Source organism: Babylonia areolata, chromosome 8 (genome assembly GCF_041734735.1).
Source record: "Babylonia areolata isolate BAREFJ2019XMU chromosome 8, ASM4173473v1, whole genome shotgun sequence".
In the NCBI taxonomy this organism is placed as follows: Eukaryota; Metazoa; Mollusca; class Gastropoda; order Neogastropoda; family Buccinidae; genus Babylonia; species Babylonia areolata.
In genome coordinates, this window is record NC_134883.1 from 16,025,048 (window position 1) to 16,043,374 (window position 18,327).

General features: G+C 44.8%; 1 protein-coding gene across 6 annotated transcripts in view; it reads left to right on the forward strand.

The window, feature by feature from the left end:
- The window catches only part of LOC143284571 (cytosolic 10-formyltetrahydrofolate dehydrogenase-like), a 47,989-nt gene extending 29,961 nt beyond the window's left edge, over positions 1-18,028 (forward strand). For 5 of the 6 annotated variants that reach the window (XM_076591374.1, XM_076591376.1, XM_076591372.1 and 2 more), the window contains 8 exons: positions 5,162-5,255; positions 6,335-6,434; positions 7,188-7,286; positions 9,688-9,853; positions 10,458-10,563; positions 12,715-12,914; positions 13,389-13,463; positions 15,542-18,028. In XM_076591374.1, coding sequence (XP_076447489.1) covers positions 5,162-5,255; positions 6,335-6,434; positions 7,188-7,286; positions 9,688-9,853; positions 10,458-10,563; positions 12,715-12,914; positions 13,389-13,447 — 824 coding nt within the window. In that variant the 3' untranslated portion in view covers positions 13,448-13,463; positions 15,542-18,028. The remainder of the gene's footprint in view (positions 1-5,161; positions 5,256-6,334; positions 6,435-7,187; positions 7,287-9,687; positions 9,854-10,457; positions 10,564-12,714; positions 12,915-13,388; positions 13,464-15,541) is intronic. The other variant, XR_013055565.1, reaches the window with a different exon arrangement.
- Positions 18,029-18,327: the final 299 nt, after the last annotated feature.

Below are 18,327 nucleotides of genomic sequence, written 5' to 3' on the forward strand. Positions count from 1 at the left end.
GCAGGGAAAAGGCCTTTTAGGGCTCAAGTACCCCAAGTTGGGAATTCTTTACCAGCATTCCTCAGAAATGCTCCTGATCCCCAGTCCTTTAAATCAGAACTGAAAACGCACCTTTTCCGCAAACATTTCTGTACTCAACACAATGGATAGTCCAAAGTCTGTACGCGAAATGGAGTTCTGTGCTGGAGATATTTTGATACTTATGTAATCATGTTTTAGTGCATTTGATATTTAATGTGTCTGGGCGTGTGTGTGCGTGTGCATGAGTGTGTGGTTTATGAACTGTGTGTTTTATGGCTTTTTTTTTCCATTTTAATCTAAGCATTATTTACTTGCATTTAAAAAAAAAAAAATTATTGTTTTGATGGATTAAGCTTGTTTATTCTCAACTGTGAATGCATTGGATTGAGTAAGAGCTGTTATAAGTTTTCATGTAATGTTTTATACCTATCTGGATGATGTAAGGCGTTTTGAGCTGCATTAGTATTGGATACCGCGCCATAGAAAAGTTATGAATTATTATCATTATTATTAAGTAGCTTTCACCTATCTGATGGGTTTGGTCAGGGATCAGTAGCCTGTCTGATGGGTTTGGTCAGGGATCTGTAGCCTGTCTGATGGGTTTGGTCAGGGATCTGTAGCCTATCTGATGGGTTTTGTGAGGGATCTGTAGCCTGTCTGATGGGTTTGGTCAGGGATCTGTAGCCTATCTGATGGGTTTTGTGAGGGATCTGTAGCCTGTCTGATGGGTTTGGTCAGGGATCTGTAGCCTGTCAGATGGGTTTGGTCAGGGATCTGTAGCATTTCTGATGGGTTTTGTGAGGGATCTGTAGCCTGTCTGATGGGTTTGGTAAGGGATCTGTAGCCTGTCTGATGGGGTTTGTGAGGGATCTGTAGCCAGTCTGATGGGTTTGGTCAGGGATCTATAGCCTGTCTGATGGGTTTGGTCAGGGATCTGTAGCCTGTCTGATGGGTTTTGTGAGGGATCTGTAGCCTGTCTGATGGGTTTGGTCAGGGATCTGTAGCCTGTCTGATGGGTTTGGTCAGGGATCTGTAGCCTGTCTGATGGGTTTTGTGAGGGATCTGTAGCATGTCTGATGGGTTTGGTAAGGGATCTGTAGCCTGTCTGATTGGTTTGGTCAGGGATCTGTAGCCTGTGTGATGGGTTTGGTCAGGGATCTGTAGCTTGTCTGATGGGTTTGGTCAGGGATCTGTAGCCTGTCTGATGGGTTTGGTCAGGGATATGTAGCCTGTCTGATGGGTTTGGTCAGGGATCTGTAGCCTGTCTGATGGGTTTGGTCAGGGATATGTAGCTTGTCTGATGGGTTTGGTCAGGGATCTGTAGCCTGTCTGATGGGTTTGGTCAGGGATCTGTAGCCTGTCTGATGGGTTTGGTCAGGGATCTGTAGCCTGTCTGATGGGTTTGGTCAGGGATCTGTAGCCTGTCTGATGGGTTTGGTCAGGGATATGTAGCCTGTGTGATGGGTTTGGTCAGGGATATGTAGCATGTCTGATGGGTTTGGTCAGGGATCTGTAGCCTGTCTGATGGGTTTGGTCAGGGATATGTAGCCTGTCTGATGGGTTTGGTCAGGGATATGTAGCCTGTCTGATGGGTTTGGTCAGGGATATGTAGCCTGTCTGATGGGTTTGGTCAGGGATATGTAGCCTGTCTGATGGGTTTGGTCAGGGATCTGTAGCCTGTATGATGGGTTTGGTCAGGGATCTGTAGCCTGTATGATGGGTTTGGTCAGGGATATGTAGCCTGTCTGATGGGTTTGGTCAGGGATATGTAGCCTGTCTGATGGGTTTGGTCAGGGATATGTAGCCTGTCTGATGGGTTTGGTCAGGGATATGTAGCCTGTCTGATGGGTTTGGTCAGGGATATGTAGCCTGTCTGATGGGTTTGGTCAGGGATATGTAGCCTGTCTGATGGGTTTGGTCAGGGATCTGTAGCCTGTATGATGGGTTTGGTCAGGGATCTGTAGCCTGTATGATGGGTTTGGTCAGGGATATGTAGCCTGTCTGATGGGTTTGGTCAGGGATCTGTAGCCTGTATGATGGGTTTGGTCAGGGATCTGTAGCCTGTCTGATGGGTTTGGTCAGGGATATGTAGCCTGTCTGATGGGTTTGGTCAGGGATATGTAGCCTGTCTGATGGGTTTGGTCAGGGATCTGTAGCATGTCTGATGGGTTTGGTCAGGGATATGTAGCCTGTCTGATGGGTTTGGTCAGGGATATGTAGCCTGTCTGATGGGTTTGGTCAGGGATATGTAGCCTGTCTGATGGGTTTGGTCAGGGATCTGTAGCCTGTCTGATGGGTTTGGTCAGGGATCTGTAGCCTGTCTGATGGGTTTGGTCAGGGATCTGTAGCCTGTCTGATGGGTTTGGTCAGGGATATGTAGCCTGTCTGATGGGTTTGGTAAGGGATCTGTAGCCTGTCTGATGGGGTTTGTCAGGGATATGTAGCTTGTCTGATGGGTTTGGTCAGGGATCTGTAGCCTGTTTGATAGGTTTGGTAACGGATCTGTAGCCTGTCTGATGGGTTTGGTAAGGGATCTGTAGCCTGTCTGATGGGTTTGGTCAGGGATATGTAGCTTGTCTGATGAGTTTGGTAAGGGATCTGTAGCCTGTCTGATGGGTTTAAGTTTGGTCTTTGATAACGTCATACACCCCCACTGCTTGCATCAAGGTCACCTGTAAGGCAGAGTGAAAGTCGGTGTGACCTGGGAGCGTGAGGATCACTTGATACCTTGGCAGGTGTGGGGACAGCAAACTGAGCCAGTGTCTATGACTTGTGGTGGTGCTGCTGCATCATGAGTATAATCAGCTGGCCACACTGGGAACAACTCTGGTCATCTACCTGTAGCCAGAACCCTCACCTCCCCACACTACCCCCTAAACCCTCCCCCCTGTCTGATGTCTCTGTCTGTCTCCTTCACCTTCACCTTTTTCCTTGTGTCTTTCTGTCTGTCTCTCTGTCCCTCTACTCTTTCCTCTTGTTTTCTGTTCTTTTTTCACTACTCTCTGTGTCTGTCTTATCTGTTTCTCTGTCTCTGTTGCTGTCTGTCTTGTCTGTCTTTGTCACTCTCTCTCTGTCTCTGTCTCTTTCTGTCTCTGCGTCTATCTGTCTGTGTCTGTCTCTGTGTCTGTCTGTCTCTGTCTCTATTTTGTGAACACAGCGCAGGCCTCCAAGGGTGATGCAGGATTGTTCCAAGGATGAGTGGAGACAGTGCTTCTCTGGGTCCTCCCCAGCACCTACGGGTGTTTCTCTTTCTTCTTTGACTGGACTAGGCTGACCCTGGAGAAAGGTCCAGTGACGGTGAGGAAAGATCCACTGACCACAGGGAAAGTCCTGTTGACAGTGGGAAAGACAACAACTTGGGATTCTCTCTTGAGGGCACATAAGACCGTGTGGCTGTGTCTGGAGTGGCACTGTCTTCATCTGTCTGCGGGCAGGGGCGGTTTGGTCTGTGGGGTGTGCTTAGCAGCTGGAGGGTGGCGTCTTTTGCCGGTGGGCTCTGCAGTCATGAAATACTGGCTGGTACACCCATGGAGATACTTGTAAGGTTGTTGCGAGTTGCATCCTGTGGTCTCTTTTGCCTCTGTTCGGGAGCAGTTATGTCCCTTGAATTCTTAACGGAGTGTCCTGTGCGTGCCTGCACCCATCGTGAACACAGCACAGGCCTCCAAGGGTGGTGCAGGATTGTTCCAAGGGCGGGTGGAGAGTGCTTCTCTGGGTCCTCCCCAGCACCTACGGGTGTTTCTCATTCTTCTTTCTCTCTGTCTGTCTCTGTGTCTATCTGTCACTGTGTCTCTGTCTCTGTCCCTATTTCTTTGTCTCTGTCTCTGTGTCTGTCTGTCTCTGTCCCTGTTTCTTTTTTCTGTTTCTGTCTCTGTCTGTCTCTTTGTCTGCCTGTCTTCTCTGGCTCTATCTCTGTCTCTGTGCTTTTCATTGCTTTCAGTTTTTCACCGCTTTTGGGGAATGGTGAAATGCAGGTGCCATCAGACACACAAAGCCATTTTCCTTATGATTTTCTCCATAGTTGTCAGTGTGGTTGGTGAAGACATCACAAGGTGACGAGTGATAACTTTGTGGAATTTGTGCAGGGTTTGTTGACTCACTTGTGTAAACAAAGTGAGTCTATGTTTTAACCCGGTGTTCGGTTGTCTGTGTGTGTGTGTGTGTCCGTGTGTGTGTGTGTGTGTGTCCGTGGTAAACTTTAACATTGACATTTTCTTTGCAAATACTTTGTCAGTTGACACCAAATTTGGCATAACAATAGGAAAAATTCAGTTCTTTCCAGTCATCTTGTTTAAAACAATACTGCACCTCTGGGATAGGCACAAAAAAATTTAAAAAGAAGCCTAATTATATGCAAACTGCATTTACTGTTATATTTATATTTTTTGTATTCTCTAAACTTGGCACTTTGACCTCTTATTCTGACACAACAACAAGAGGAGTCATTATTATCATTTTTTGTTCAAACAGGAATTCTTTTGCTAAGCATGGAATTTTTATTTATTTTGCAAACGTTTTGGTGCAGATAGTAAAAAAGGGAAATCACTTTTCTGTGGCGTGATATCCAGTACTGACGCTGCTCAAGGCGCCTTACATCATGGAGCCAGATATAAACATAACATAAAACATTACAACAGCTCAATCCAGTGCGTTCACAGAATGAATAAAAAAGTATGATCCACCAGTGAACACCAGTTCTTAACTAGTAACAACACCCTTTTGTGTGAGTTGGGTGTTATGTGTAGAGTTGTTTTTATCCCATTGTTGTCATATGAACTGTTTTCAGGGTGTTTGTGTAGAATTGTTTGAGTGCCCACCACAATCATAGGATGCATAATGTTATGTGTCTTTGTTGTTACTAAATATGGATTCAAACAGTAGCCATGGTGCTATGTGTCTTTGATGATGATGAAGTGGATTCAGGCGCTGGGTATGCAGGAATGTTAACCCCAGAGATTGGACGGATCTTCACAGCTGTAGGATTGACCTGTGATCCCAGAAGATGACAGATTGACACATAACTCTTGTATGTGTGTGTGTGTGTGTGTGTGTGTGATTGTGTGGCTGTGTGTATGTGTGTGTGTGCGTGCTGTGTGTGTGTGTGTGTGTGTGTGTGATATGTGTGTGTTTGTGTGTACAGGGTCTGTGGTGGGACAGGCGTTCTCAGAGCACCCAGACATTCGCAAGCTGGGCTTCACTGGGTCCACACCCATCGGCAAAACCATCATGGAAAGGTGAGTGAGGGAGAGGGGGGTGGGGCAGTGACGGTTTGTGTAGTGGCTGGCTGGGGTCAGGAAGCAGCAGACAGATCCTCAGTCTTTTTAAAAATATTTTTTAATAATTTATTTTACATTGAAAAAACGACATTGTAACATGGCATGATTCATGTTCAAACATTGAAGTAGAAACATGAAAACAGAAGTTCAGTAAAGAAAAGACATTCAGTAGAAATGTTAACGTGGTGGTCTTGAGTCCTGTCTTATATTTTTACTGTCATGATTTCATTTAGGGAGTTAGAATATAAATCACCAAGACAGGAGGAAGGAATGTTGTTTGCACTGAGAGAGAGAGGGGGGAGGGTGCTCCTATAGAAAAAGGATTGTTTTTTAGACAGAGAGGGGAGGGGGGAGTGACATCCACATGGGGAGACTTGCTCTGAGAGAGAAAGAGAGAGAATTTACAAATATGAATATGAAATGTTTTGCTCAGATTTAGGCCATGGCCCCTTAGTGAAAGGATAAACATAAAAGACAGAGACAGAGAGAGATTAATTCATTGTGGAAGACCAAATTAAGATTTTTTTTATCTAGACTAACACTGATCCATTGTGTGATATTACTGCCTGTTCACACACACACACACACACACACACACACAAACACACGGTGTGCACTGCGGTGTGTACAGCTGTGCCAAGGCCAACCTGAAGAACACACACACACACGCACACACACACACACACTCACTCACTCACTCACTCACTCACTGACGGTGTGCACTATAGTGTGTACAGCTGTGCCAAGGCCAACCTGAAACAAACACACACACACACACACACTCACTGACGGTGTGCACTGCGGTGTGTACAGCTGTGCCAAGGCCAACCTGAAACACACACACACACACACACACACTCACTCACTCACTCACTCTGACGGTGTGTACTGCAGTGTGTACAGCTGTGCCAAGGCCAACCTGAAACACACACACACACACACACACACACACACACACACACACACACACACACTCACTCACTCACTCACTCACTCACTCACTCACTAACTGACGGTGTGCACTGCGGTGTGTACAGCTGTGCCAAAGCCAACCTGAAGAAGGTGTCCCTGGAGCTGGGCGGGAAGTCGCCGCTCATCATCTTCTCTGACTGTGACCTGGAGAAAGCTGTCCGCATGGTGGGTGTGTTGGCATGTGGGTCTGTGTGTGTGTTTGTGAGTGTGTGTGTGTGTTTGTGTGTGTGTGTTTGTATGAGTGTTTGTGTGTGACAGTGTGTGTGTTTGTGTGAGTGTATGTATGTGTGTGTGTATGTGTGACAGTGTGTGTGTTTGTATGAGTATGAGTGTTTGTGTGTGACTGTGTGTGTGTTTGTATGAGTGTATGTGTGTGTGTGTGTGACAGTGTGTGCGTGTGTGTGTGTGCATGTTTGTGTTTGTAGGAGTGTATGTGTGTGTGTGTGTGACAGTGTGTGTTTGTATGAGTGTGTGTGTGTGTGTGTGCATGTGTGTGTGTTTGTATGAGTGTGTGTGTGTGTTTGTGAGTGAAGTGTGTGTGCATTGGGCGTGGGGGTATTTGGGAGCAATGGGAGGGTGGGGGGAAGGAGGTAGGGAGGTAAGTATGTGTGATTCTGTGTGTGTGTGTGTGTATGGGAGGGGGGTCTTGAAAAATAGCAGTAAACATAAAAATGATAACCAGATATTCTTCTTGTCTGCCTGAGATGTTTACTGGTAAGAGAGAAATTTGAGTATAAGATTATGTCTGCCCATTTATGAACATGAGGCTGGTATGCCTTTTTTTTTTTTCATGTGAAACAGTGCACACTATAACATACTGACATCGTATATTCAGAGCAGTGTTACGGTACTGTTTGTGTACTGACAGTGTGTATTCAGAGAGATGTATTGACAGTTTTGTCTTTGTCATATGCACAGGGCATGAGTTCCGTCTTCTTCAACAAGGGAGAGAACTGCATCGCCGCTGGTCGGCTGTTTGTGGAAGAGTCCATTCACGACGAGTTTCTGGAGAGAGTGGTAATTGTTTTTTTGTTTTTTTCTTTTCTTTTCTGCATTTGGGGGCTGAATAGAATAGAATAGATTTTATTGTCATGAAACCGTAAGGTTTATAAGACACAAGTGCAATGGTAAATGAATGAACGAATGAAAAAAACCCACACAATTAATCAATCAGTTAATGCAGTAAATTGCAGCAGCATTCATAAACAAATTTTCCCAATCTTGTTTGTATATATTCATCATCGGTTAGCATCACCTGACTGGGAATATGTCCTGTGTTATTCGAATTTTGAATATCCTTTGAAAATTGTTGCCTTAAGGTTTTATGTTTAATACAATGATCAAGAAGCTGGATTTCATCTTCCAGGATGTTACACTTGTTGCACAATCTGTCTTCTTGTGGAATATTTAAATATCTACCTTTCTCAATCTTTAGGTCATGCGCGCTTATTCTGAGTTTCAAGGTATAATAAACCTGGGCTACAGAAACATGCACATGCATTCAGCACACAACAAGCTGCAATCTCTGAGTGAAGGAACAGAGAGATTGTAGCCCAGGTTTATTGTACCTTGACTGGACTGGGGTGTTCAGCCAAATTTTTCTTTTTGTCCAGTTCCTGAAGGGTCAGTGAGGGTCTGGGTTCGAATCTCGCTCTTTGCCCTTTCTCCCAAGTGTGACTGGAAAATCAAACTGAGCATCTAGTCATTTGGCTGAGACAATAAACCAAGGTCCCGTGTGCAGCACGCACTGAGCGCACTGAAAAGAACCCATGGCAGTGGGATTGTTGTCCTCTGGCAAAATTCTTCAGAAGAAAATCCACTCAGATAGGTACACAGATATATATATATATATATATATTTATGCACTCATGGCGTGACTAAATGCGTTGGGTTATGCTGCTGGTCAGGTGTCTGCCTAGTGGTGTAGCATATATGGATGTGACTCCTCCTTGAGAAAATGAAAGTGAAGGAAATTAATATTTTTATTTGATTTAAATTTTGAATGAGACATGGGTGAATTGGTCTTTTCCATTTTGTTTTGATTTTTTAAAAACATTATTTGGTGTTCTCTTCAGATGATTTAAGAATGGATGGGTATTCATCCCTGAAATAGAGTTGACTTGATTTTAGGAGAAGTAACTACATGCACTGCCTGTGACCTGTAAATAACACAGCATGAAGAAGAGAAGTAACTACATGCATTGCCTGTGACCTGTAAATAACACAGCATGATGTAAAGAGAAGTAACAGACATGCACTGCCTGTGACCTGTAAATAACACAGCATGAAAAAGAGAAGTAAAAGACATGCACTTCCTGTGACCTGTAAATAACACAGCATGATGTAAAGAGAAGTAACAGACATGCACTGCCTGTGACCTGTAAATAACACAGCATGATGTAAAGAGAAGCAACAGACATGCACTGCCTGTGACCTGTAAATAACACAGCATGATGTAAAGAGAAGTAACAGACATGCACTGCCTGTGACCTGTAAATAACACAGCATGATGTAAAGAGAAGTAACAGACATGCACTGCCTGTGACCTGTAAATAACACAGCATGATGTAAAGAGAAGTAACAGACATGCACTGCCTGTGACCTGTAAATAACACAGCATGATGTAAAGAGAAGTAACAGACATGCACTGCTTGTGACCTGTAAATAACACAGCATGATGTAAAGAGAAGTAACAGACATGCACTGCCTGTGACCTGTAAATAACACAGCATGATGTAAAGAGAAGTAAAGACATGCACTGCCTGTGACCTGTAAATAACACAGCATGATGTAAAGAGAAGTAAAGACATGTACTGCCTGTGACCTGTAAATAACACAGCATGATGTAAAGAGAAGTAACAGACATGCACTGCCTGTGACCTGTAAATAACACAACAAAAAGAGCAGTAGTACCTGTACACACTGCCTGTAGCCTATAACCATAACATGCACTGCCTGTGACCTGTAAGAAACACACCATGATTTGAAGAGCTGTAACGATGGGTGCAATAGCCGAGTGGTTAAAGCGTTGGACTTTCAATCTGAGGGTCCTGGGTTCGAATCTCGGTGACGGCGCCTGGTGGGTAAAGGGTGGAGATTTTTCCGATCTCCCAGGTCAACATTTGTGCAGACCTGCCAGTGCCTGAACCCCCTTCGTGTGTATACGCAAGCAGAAGATCAAATACGCACGTTAAAGATCCCGTAATCCATGTCGGCGTTCGGTGGGTTATGGAAACAAGAACATACCCAGCATACACCCCCCGAAAGCGGAGTATGGCTGCCTACATGGTGGGGTAAAAACGGTCATACATGTAAAAGCCCACTCGTGTACATACGAGTGAACGTGGGAGTTGCAGCCCACGAACGCAGAAGAAGAAGAAGAAGAGCTGTAACACCTGTATGCACTGCCTGTGTACAGCTGGTGGAGATCAGCAAGATGAAGGTGGGCGACCCCCTGGACCGTTCCACAGACCACGGCCCTCAGAACCACCGGGCCCACATGGAGAAGCTGGTGGAGTACTGTGACATTGGGGTGAAGGAGGGAGCCACCCTGGTGACAGGGGGCAAACAGGTGGACAGACCAGGTGAGACTGGCTCCACGTGCTGAGGGGCAGCAGTTGATTGTGTTGTGTGAAGGTGGCTCCTCTGAAGGGCTGTGTTGAGGTGTGGTCAGGTGGGCGTGATGTTACCTGTTAGTTTGGCTTGTGTTAGGGTTGATGCCAGCATCATCCCACCATGCACCCAAGAAGAAATCTGCAAGTTCCCAAGTGGTCCTTAACTTTTTGTGCACCTTGTATGTGGAGCTGTCATTAAAGGTATTTTGCTTTTGATGTCTTGGGAAAGTGAACATTCAGTCTAACCTTTTGTCGTTACCATTGAAGTGTACTTGTTAAGCTTACATCAGTCAGAATCTCATGAAAATAGCTGCAAGATGCAACGGAGTCGTTTTAGCTCCAGTTGTGTTTCGTAACACTTGAAGGTAAATACTGAATGTTTTTATGTTTTTGTTTAGTATTTTTAAGTGGACATTCCAAGTTGTGTAAGAAGTAAAGTATGCTGTGTTCAAACTGTGTGGAAAGAGGACATCGCAGGTTGTGTAAGAATTGAAGAGTACTGTGTTCAAACTGTGTAAGTGGACATACCCGGTTAAGTAAAAATTGAAGTACAGAGCATCGAGTGTGTCCTCAGGTCTGTTCTTTGCCCCCACGGTGTTCACGGACGTTGAGGATCACATGATGATCGCACAGGAGGAATCCTTCGGGCCAGTCATGATCATCTCCAAGTTCGCTGACGGGTGAGTAAGATAACTCTAGCTTTGGACTGTGTTGGTGTTGGTGATGGAGTGAGAGCCAAAACATGATGTACGTCTTGATGAACTTTTGCATTTAGTGATTGCTTTCTACCGCAGCGATATCTTAGCATGCAATAGAGTGGATGGCAAAGAAGCCAGTGTCCATATGTGTATTTCACAGTTTGCATGGTATGTGAATTTCTGCACCTTGCAGCTGCTGAATGTAAAAAAGAAAAGAAAAACAAACGTGAGAGTACCAGTTTCTGTGGGAAGATGCTGTTTTGACAGATATTTGACCACTATATCCACTTTACTGACAATGATTGTTAAGAATCAAACTGGTACATAGTTTGTTTTCATGATGGTTGTTAATTTGTTTTCATGATGGTTGATCTTTTGTAAATTGTTGAGAATCGAACTGGTACATAGTTTCATTTGTTTTCATGATGGTTGTTCTGTTGCTGTATTGCAGAGTGTAAGTTTTGTAATTCTAAGTCAGATGGATGTGTGCTTCTAACACTAATTGTATGGGAGTATATAGTTTTTTTCTTCTGGAAGGTGAGTGTTGAAGATTAGGGACAGTTACTGTTAACAGGTGAGTGTTGAAAGGTGAGGGACAGTTACTGTTAACAGGTGAGTGTTGAAGACTAGTGACAGTCACTGTTGATAGGTGAGTGTTGAAGATTAGGGACAGTTACTGTTAACAGGTGAGTGTTGAAGACTACGGACAGTCACTGTTGACAGGTGAGTGTTGAAAGGTGAGGAACAGTCACTGTTGACAGGCGAGTGTTGAAGACCAGTGACAGTCACTGTTGACAGGTGAGTGTTGAAGATTAGGGACAGTCACTGTTGACAGGTGAGTGTTGAAGATGAGGGACAGTCACTGTTGACAGGTGAGTGTTGAAGATGAGGGACAGTCACTGTTGACAGGTGAGTGTTGAAGATGAGGGACAGTCACTGTTGACAGGTGAGTGTTGAAGATTAGGTACAGTCACTGTTGACAGGTGACTGTTGAAGATGAGGGACAGTCACTGTTGACAGGTGAGTGTTGAAGATGAGGGACAGTCACTGTTGACAGGCGAGTGTTGAAGATTAGGGACAGTTACTATTAACAGGTGAGTGTTGAAGACTAGGGAAACTCACTGTTGACAGGTGAGTGTTGAAGACTAGGGAAACTCACTGTTGACAGGTGAGTGTTGAAGACTAGGGAAACTCACTGTTGACAGTGAGTGTTGAAGACTAGGGACAGTCACTGTTGACAGGTGAGTGTTGAAGACTAGGGACAGTCACTGTTGACAGGCGAGTGTTGAAGACTAGGGACAGTCACTGTTGACAGGCAAGTGTTGAAGACTAGGGACAGTCACTGTTGACAGGTGAGTGTTGAAGACTAGGGACAGTCACTGTTGACAGGTGAGTGTTGAAGACTAGGGACAGTCACTGTTGACAGGCAAGTGTTGAAGACTAGGGACAGTCACTGTTGACAGGCAAGTGTTGAAGACTAGGGACAGTCACTGTTGACAGGTGAGTGTTGAAGACTAGGGACAGTCACTGTTGACAGGTGAGTGTTGAAGACTAGGGACAGTCACTGTTGACAGGTGAGTGTTGAAGACTAGGGACAGTCACTGTTGACAGGTGAGTGTTGAAGACTAGTGACAGTCACTGTTGACAGGCGAGTGTTGAAGATTAGGGACAGTTACTATTAACAGGTGAGTATTGAAGACTAGGGAAACTCACTGTTGACAGTGAGTGTTGAAGACTAGGGAAACTCACTGTTGACAGTGAGTGTTGAAGACTAGGGACAGCCACTGTTGACAGTGAGTGTTGAAGACTAGGGACAGTCACTGTTGACAGGCGAGTGTTGAAGATTAGAGACAGTTACTATTAACAGGTGAGTGTTGAAGACTAGGGAAACTCACTGTTGACAGGCGAGTGTTGAAGACTAGGGACAGTCACTGTTGACAGGCGAGTGTTGAAGACTAGGGACAGTCACTGTTGACAGGTGAGTGTTGAAGACTAGGGACAGTCACTGTTGACAGGCGAGTGTTGAAGACTAGGGACAGTCACTGTTGACAGGTGAGTGTTGAAAGGTGAGGAACAGTCACTGTTGACAGACAAGCGTTGAAGCCTGACCCGAGTTGTGTGCTGTGTGTGCAGGGACGTGGAGGGAGTGCTTCGCCGTGCCAACAACACGGAGTTTGGCCTGGCGTCCGGCGTGTTCAGCAAGGACATCAACAAAGCGCTGCATGTGGCGGACTCCCTGCAGGCTGGCACTGTCTTCATCAACACCTACAACAAGACTGACGTCGCTGCTCCCTTCGGGGGGTTCAAGCAGTCCGGCTTCGGCAAAGACCTGGGTAGGGGTTGGGCTTCACACTTCCTGCTTCCATTCTGGTTTTTCTCTCTGCTTCCACTGTAGGTCTCTCTGTGCCTCCACTGTCAGATCAGTTGCCTGGTTTTATATGACAGTGTTGAAATACTGATATGAAAAGTGTACTGTTGTCACTCCAACATCATCATCCCAGTCTTCCAAGATCTCCATACCTACATTCATGCACATGAGCTAAGAAAGTGAATTATCAGTTGTGACACAGACAGCTGGGGGAATGAGTTGGAAAAGTTTATTCACAAGTTTTCAGCATATTGAGGGAGAATTTTGTTCAATGCCCAATCACTTGTGCTGGTAGTTCTATGGGATCTGTATGTACAGTTTTTTTTTTTCAGCCCTGAGTGATCAGCTGGGCTATAAGCGACAAAGAAAGAGAAGTAGGCAAATAAATGCCCATCCCATTGGAGGTGATGGATACTGAAGGTGTCCCCACTGTGTGCAGGTCAGGAGGCGTTGCTGGAGTACCTGAAGACGAAGTCAGTCACCGTGGAGTACAACTAGTCTGGACTTCCCTGTGGTGAGGCGTTTGTCCTGTGTAGAAGCGCTCAGTTGTTTGTCCTGTGCTGTGTAGAAGCGCTTAATCGTTTGTCCTGTGCTGTGTAGAAGCACTCATTTGTTTGTCCTGTGCTGTGTCCTGTGCTGTGTAGAAGTGCTCAGTCGTTTGTCCTGTACTGTGTAGAAGTGCTCAGTCGTTTGTCCTGTACTGTGTAGAAGTGCTCAGTCATTTGTCCTGCTGTGTAGAAGTGCTCAGTTGTCTCTCCTGTGCTGTGTAGAAGTGCTCAGTCATTTGTCCTGCTGTGTAGAAGCGCTCAGTCGTCTGTCCTGTGCTGTGTAGAAGTGCTCAGTCGTCTGTCCTGTGCTGTGTAGAAGTGCTCAGTCGTTTGTCCTGTACTGTGTAGAAGTGCTCAGTCGTCTGTCCTGTACTGTGTAGAAGTGCTCAGTCGTCTGTCCTGTGCTGTGTAGAAGTGCTCAGTCGTTTGTCCTGTACTGTTTAGAAGTGCTCAGTCGTTTGTCCTGTACTGTGTAGAAGTGCTCAGTCGTCTGTCCTGTGCTGTGTAGAAGTTCTCAGTCGTTTGTCCTGTGCTGTGTAGAAGTGCTCAGTCGTTTGTCCTGTGCTGTGTAGAAGTGCTCAGTCGTTTGTCCTGTGCTGTGTAGAAGTGCTCAGTTGTCTCTCCTGTGCTGTGTAGAAGGTCTCAGTCATTTGTCCTGCTGTGTAGAAGCGCTCAGTCGTCTGTCCTGTGCTGTGTAGAAGTGCTCAGTCGTTTGTCCTGTACTGTGTAGAAGTGCTCAGTCGTTTGTCCTGTACTGTGTAGAAGTGCTCAGTCATTTGTCCTGATATGTAGAAGTTCTGAGTCATTTGTCCTGCTGTGTAGAAGTGCTTAGTCGTTTGTCCTGCTATGTAGAAGTTCTGAGTCATTTGTCCTGCTATGTAGAAGTTTTCAGTCGTTTGTCTAGAAGTGCTCAGTTGTTTGTCCTGTTGTGTAGAAGTTCTCAGTCGTTTGTCCTGTGCTGTGTAGAAGTGCTCAGTCGTCTGTCCCGTGCTGTGTAGAAGTTCTCAGTCGTTTGTCTGGAAGTGCTCAGTCGTTTGTCCTGCTGTGTAGAAGTGCTTAGTCATTTGTCCTGTGCTGTGTTTAGAAGTGCTCAGTTGTTTGTCCTGCCATGTAGAAGTGCTCAGTCATTTGGAAGTGCTCAGTGATTTGTCCTGTGCCGTGTAGAAGTGCTCAGTCTGTCCTGTGCTGTGTAGAAGTGCTCAGTCGTCTGTCCCGTGCTGTGTAGAAGTGCACAGTCGTTTGTCCTGTGCTGTGTAGAAGTGCTCAGTCGTCTGTCCTGTGCTGTGTAGAAGTGCTCAGTCGTTTGTCCTGCTGTTTAGAAGTTCTCAGTCGTTTGTCCTGCTGTGTAGAAGTGCTCAGTCGTCTGTCCTGTGCTGTGTAGAAGTTCTCAGTCATTTGTCCTGTGCTGTGTAGAAGTGCTCAATCGTCTGTCCCATGCTGCGTAGAAGTGCTCAATCGTCTGTCCCGTGCTGTGTAGAAAAGCTCAGTCGTTTGTTCTGCTCGGTCGTCTGTCCTGTGCTGTGTAGAAGTGCTCAGTCGTTTGTCCTGTGCCATATCCTGTGTAATATACTCATATCCTGTGGCGTGTAGAACTGCACTTACTATGTAGTGTTCCGGTCGTCTGTCCTGTGCTGTGTAGAAGTGCTCAGTCGTTTGTCCTGTGCCATATCCTGTGTAATATACTCATATCCTGTGGCGTGTAGAACTGCACTTACTATGTAGTGTTCGCTGTGTGAGTGGTAATAATGATAACAACAATTTTTATGTAGCACTATACAAGCTGAAGCAAGCTCTTAGCTCTTTACAAATCCAGTACTTAAAGAAAATCAAATAAACACAGTGAAACAGAGACATAGAGGAGAATCATAAAATCATAGAAAAAACCTTTTTGATTCTGTAAAGTAACAAATTTGAAAGACTAACAAGTACATACCATGGTATCAAACATTACAACTTGTGTTTGGTGATGATGCGTTGTGTGCGGTCGTGTTTGTGAGGAATGTGTTGTGTGTGGTCAAGTGAGAATTGTTTTTGTGTGTTTCAGATACAGAAAACCCAGAGACTCTTTCAACCGGGGCGTTCTTTTTAAAGTGGACTATTGAATGATGACAGATGTCTGTGCCTTTGCATTATGAACTCAACTTGGCGACATGTCAGTGCCTGTGTGGGAGAGAACACCGAGTTTTGTGAAAGTATTTTTTGGCAGTGCATGGACTGGTGTGAACCAAATGTGGGCCAGAAATCCTCCAACCCATCGCAAATATAACATTATAATGGTATTGTGAAGATCACAGTAGGTGGGTGGGTGGAAACAAGTCAGTCTTATTTCCATTGCTGATGACTGTCCACCTGTCAGGTGTACTGTGAACAGGTGTGCTGAAGGCTATTGCTTCCTCTGTTGACTGCCCACCTGTCAGGTTTTCTGTGAACAGGTGTGCTGAAGGCTATTGCTTCCTCTGTTGACTGCCCACCTGTCAGGTTTTCTGTGAACAGGTGTGCTGAAGGCTATTGCTTCCTCTGTTGACTGCCCACCTGTCAGGTTTTCTGTGAACAGGTGTGCTGAAGGTTATTGCTTCCTCTGTTCACTGCCCACCTGTCAGGTTTTCTGTGAACAGGTGTGCTGAAGGTTATGGTCCTCTGTCGACTTTCTACCTGTTAGGTGTACTGTGAACTGGTGTGCTGAAGGTTATGGTCCTCTGTTAACTTTCTACCTGTTAGGTGTACTGTGAACAGGTGTGCTGAAGGCTATGGTCCTCTGTTGACTGTCCACTGATTCCACAGGCATTGAACATTTTTCTCGCTAAGCAAAGTTAGCTCAGCTGAAACTGATCGTGCAACCCTGCCCGGTTGAGTTGTCAAGGTGAGGTGAGTTGTCCAAGGTCACAGCCAGCAGAAACATGAGATGTCAGAAAAAATGAAGTCTGAGTGTCCAGGTGACTGTTGATATTGTCTTCGTGAGAAAAGAGGGAAACAATTATGTTTTCTTTTTCTTTTCTGTTTCTGTTGAGAGTTGGAAAGAAATAATTGATCTGTTTTGTAGACCGTGAAGACTGACACTGAATGACAGACACAATATGAATGGAGGATGTTATGTGCTAAATAAAAATCTTTGTTTCCAACCACACAACTCCTTGGCAGCCATACATCTGTCTTCAGCCTTCTGCAGTGTGGCACAAATGGCCTTTGGGATGACAACTATGAAAGCTATTTTTGTTGTTTTTGAGGCAGCTCTCCATGCCTGTACAAACTTTGTTCACAGTCCCTGGAGTGAGAAAAGAGAAACTGTATGTGAACATCCCAGCCCTGTTGACAGGACATCAGGGGCATCAGTTTGCTGTACACATTATCATCAGTAGATAGAGGACTGTGCACACTGACAACATAATTGTTTATCAACAAAATGCTTTGATAGAGACAGTCAAAACAAATGCGCCCCATGGGTGCATTTTTATTGCTGATGTATTTAACTGTTTTGTAAAAAAAAAAAAAAAGAGGAAAATTCTTTTTGCGTATGTGTTATATAGGGCGTTGGGGTTGTTTCGTTGAAAACTTCCGTTCACCATTTCTTCAAGGCCATCTGTTTTTTCCAGGAAGAGTTTGGAACAAGGGAAGACCTTTGGAAAAACAAAAGGAAACCTTACGACCCCCCCCCCCCCCCCCCCCCCCCCCCCCTTCAGAAGCACTCCTGTCTGGATATTGGCTGTATAAGTTTAGTTCAAGTACATGTTGCAGCGTGGCCCTATACTGTTCAAAGAGTCCAGTAGAATGTTGGTCATTGCTGCAGCATGGCCTTATACTGTTTGAGTCCAAAAGAACAAGTCAGTCATTGTTGCAGCATCAGCAGAATTTCTCCCATGGATATCCCCCTCCTTTCTGACCCTGTCTGGGCGGGTACCAAGTCCAGATGTATTCCAAAAAGACCCCATGGGGGCACATGGAATAAAACAAAACATGGGACAGAAAGCAAACAATATATGGCGACAATGTATGTGGCAATGTTACACAGCACACGACAAAATGTAAGTAAAGGAAATAATGCTGAGTGCTGCTTGGTTCACTTCATCTTCAAAGAAGCATAGCTGTGCTACCACACTAAGGGGAGTGGACACAAAACTGAAGCCATCAGCACCGAACAGTCCTCAGCACTGTTCAGGAGTTGTTCCTCTTGCAGGGCACTTGTTGAGTTACATCCCTTCAGGTTGACAGCAGTGTGTGCACCACACAGCAACAGGTGTGAGGGCAGCTGTCTGGATAGTCTGGTGGGAAGAAAAAAGAGAAATATTTTTCTATAAATTTTACATGCATGTGCGTGTGTAAGTGACCTTGTATTAATGAACACTTTTCTGAAGTTTGTTTCTCTTTGCTACCGTCTTTATTTCAAAGCATCCATTCCATTTCAGAACAGTATCACAGGGTATAAACTACATTCGATGGTATGTGCCATATAGAATACATGTTGGAGTATTATGGAAATATTTTTTCAGTTTATAGATTTTTGTCTCAGTGAAGGTTTTATGGATGATAGTAGTTATTAACAAAAATTTGACTGCACTTAGCTTTAGTAATGGAAGCATATTTATTGTCAGATTTCAGAAAGTTTTGTCATGACCATGATCATGTCATAAGGTAAAAATATTTATTCCCATGCATTGGAGTTCTTAATTGCTGCTGGCTGTGTACACAGTACACTGTCATTTTCCAGACATTTTTAGGCATGTTAGTCAAATGTTGGAACAAGCCCATGGTTTTTACCTGTCGGAAGTGATGGAATAAGAAACTTGACATGATAGTAACCATTATTTGATTATCATCTGTTGATTGCCAAATATA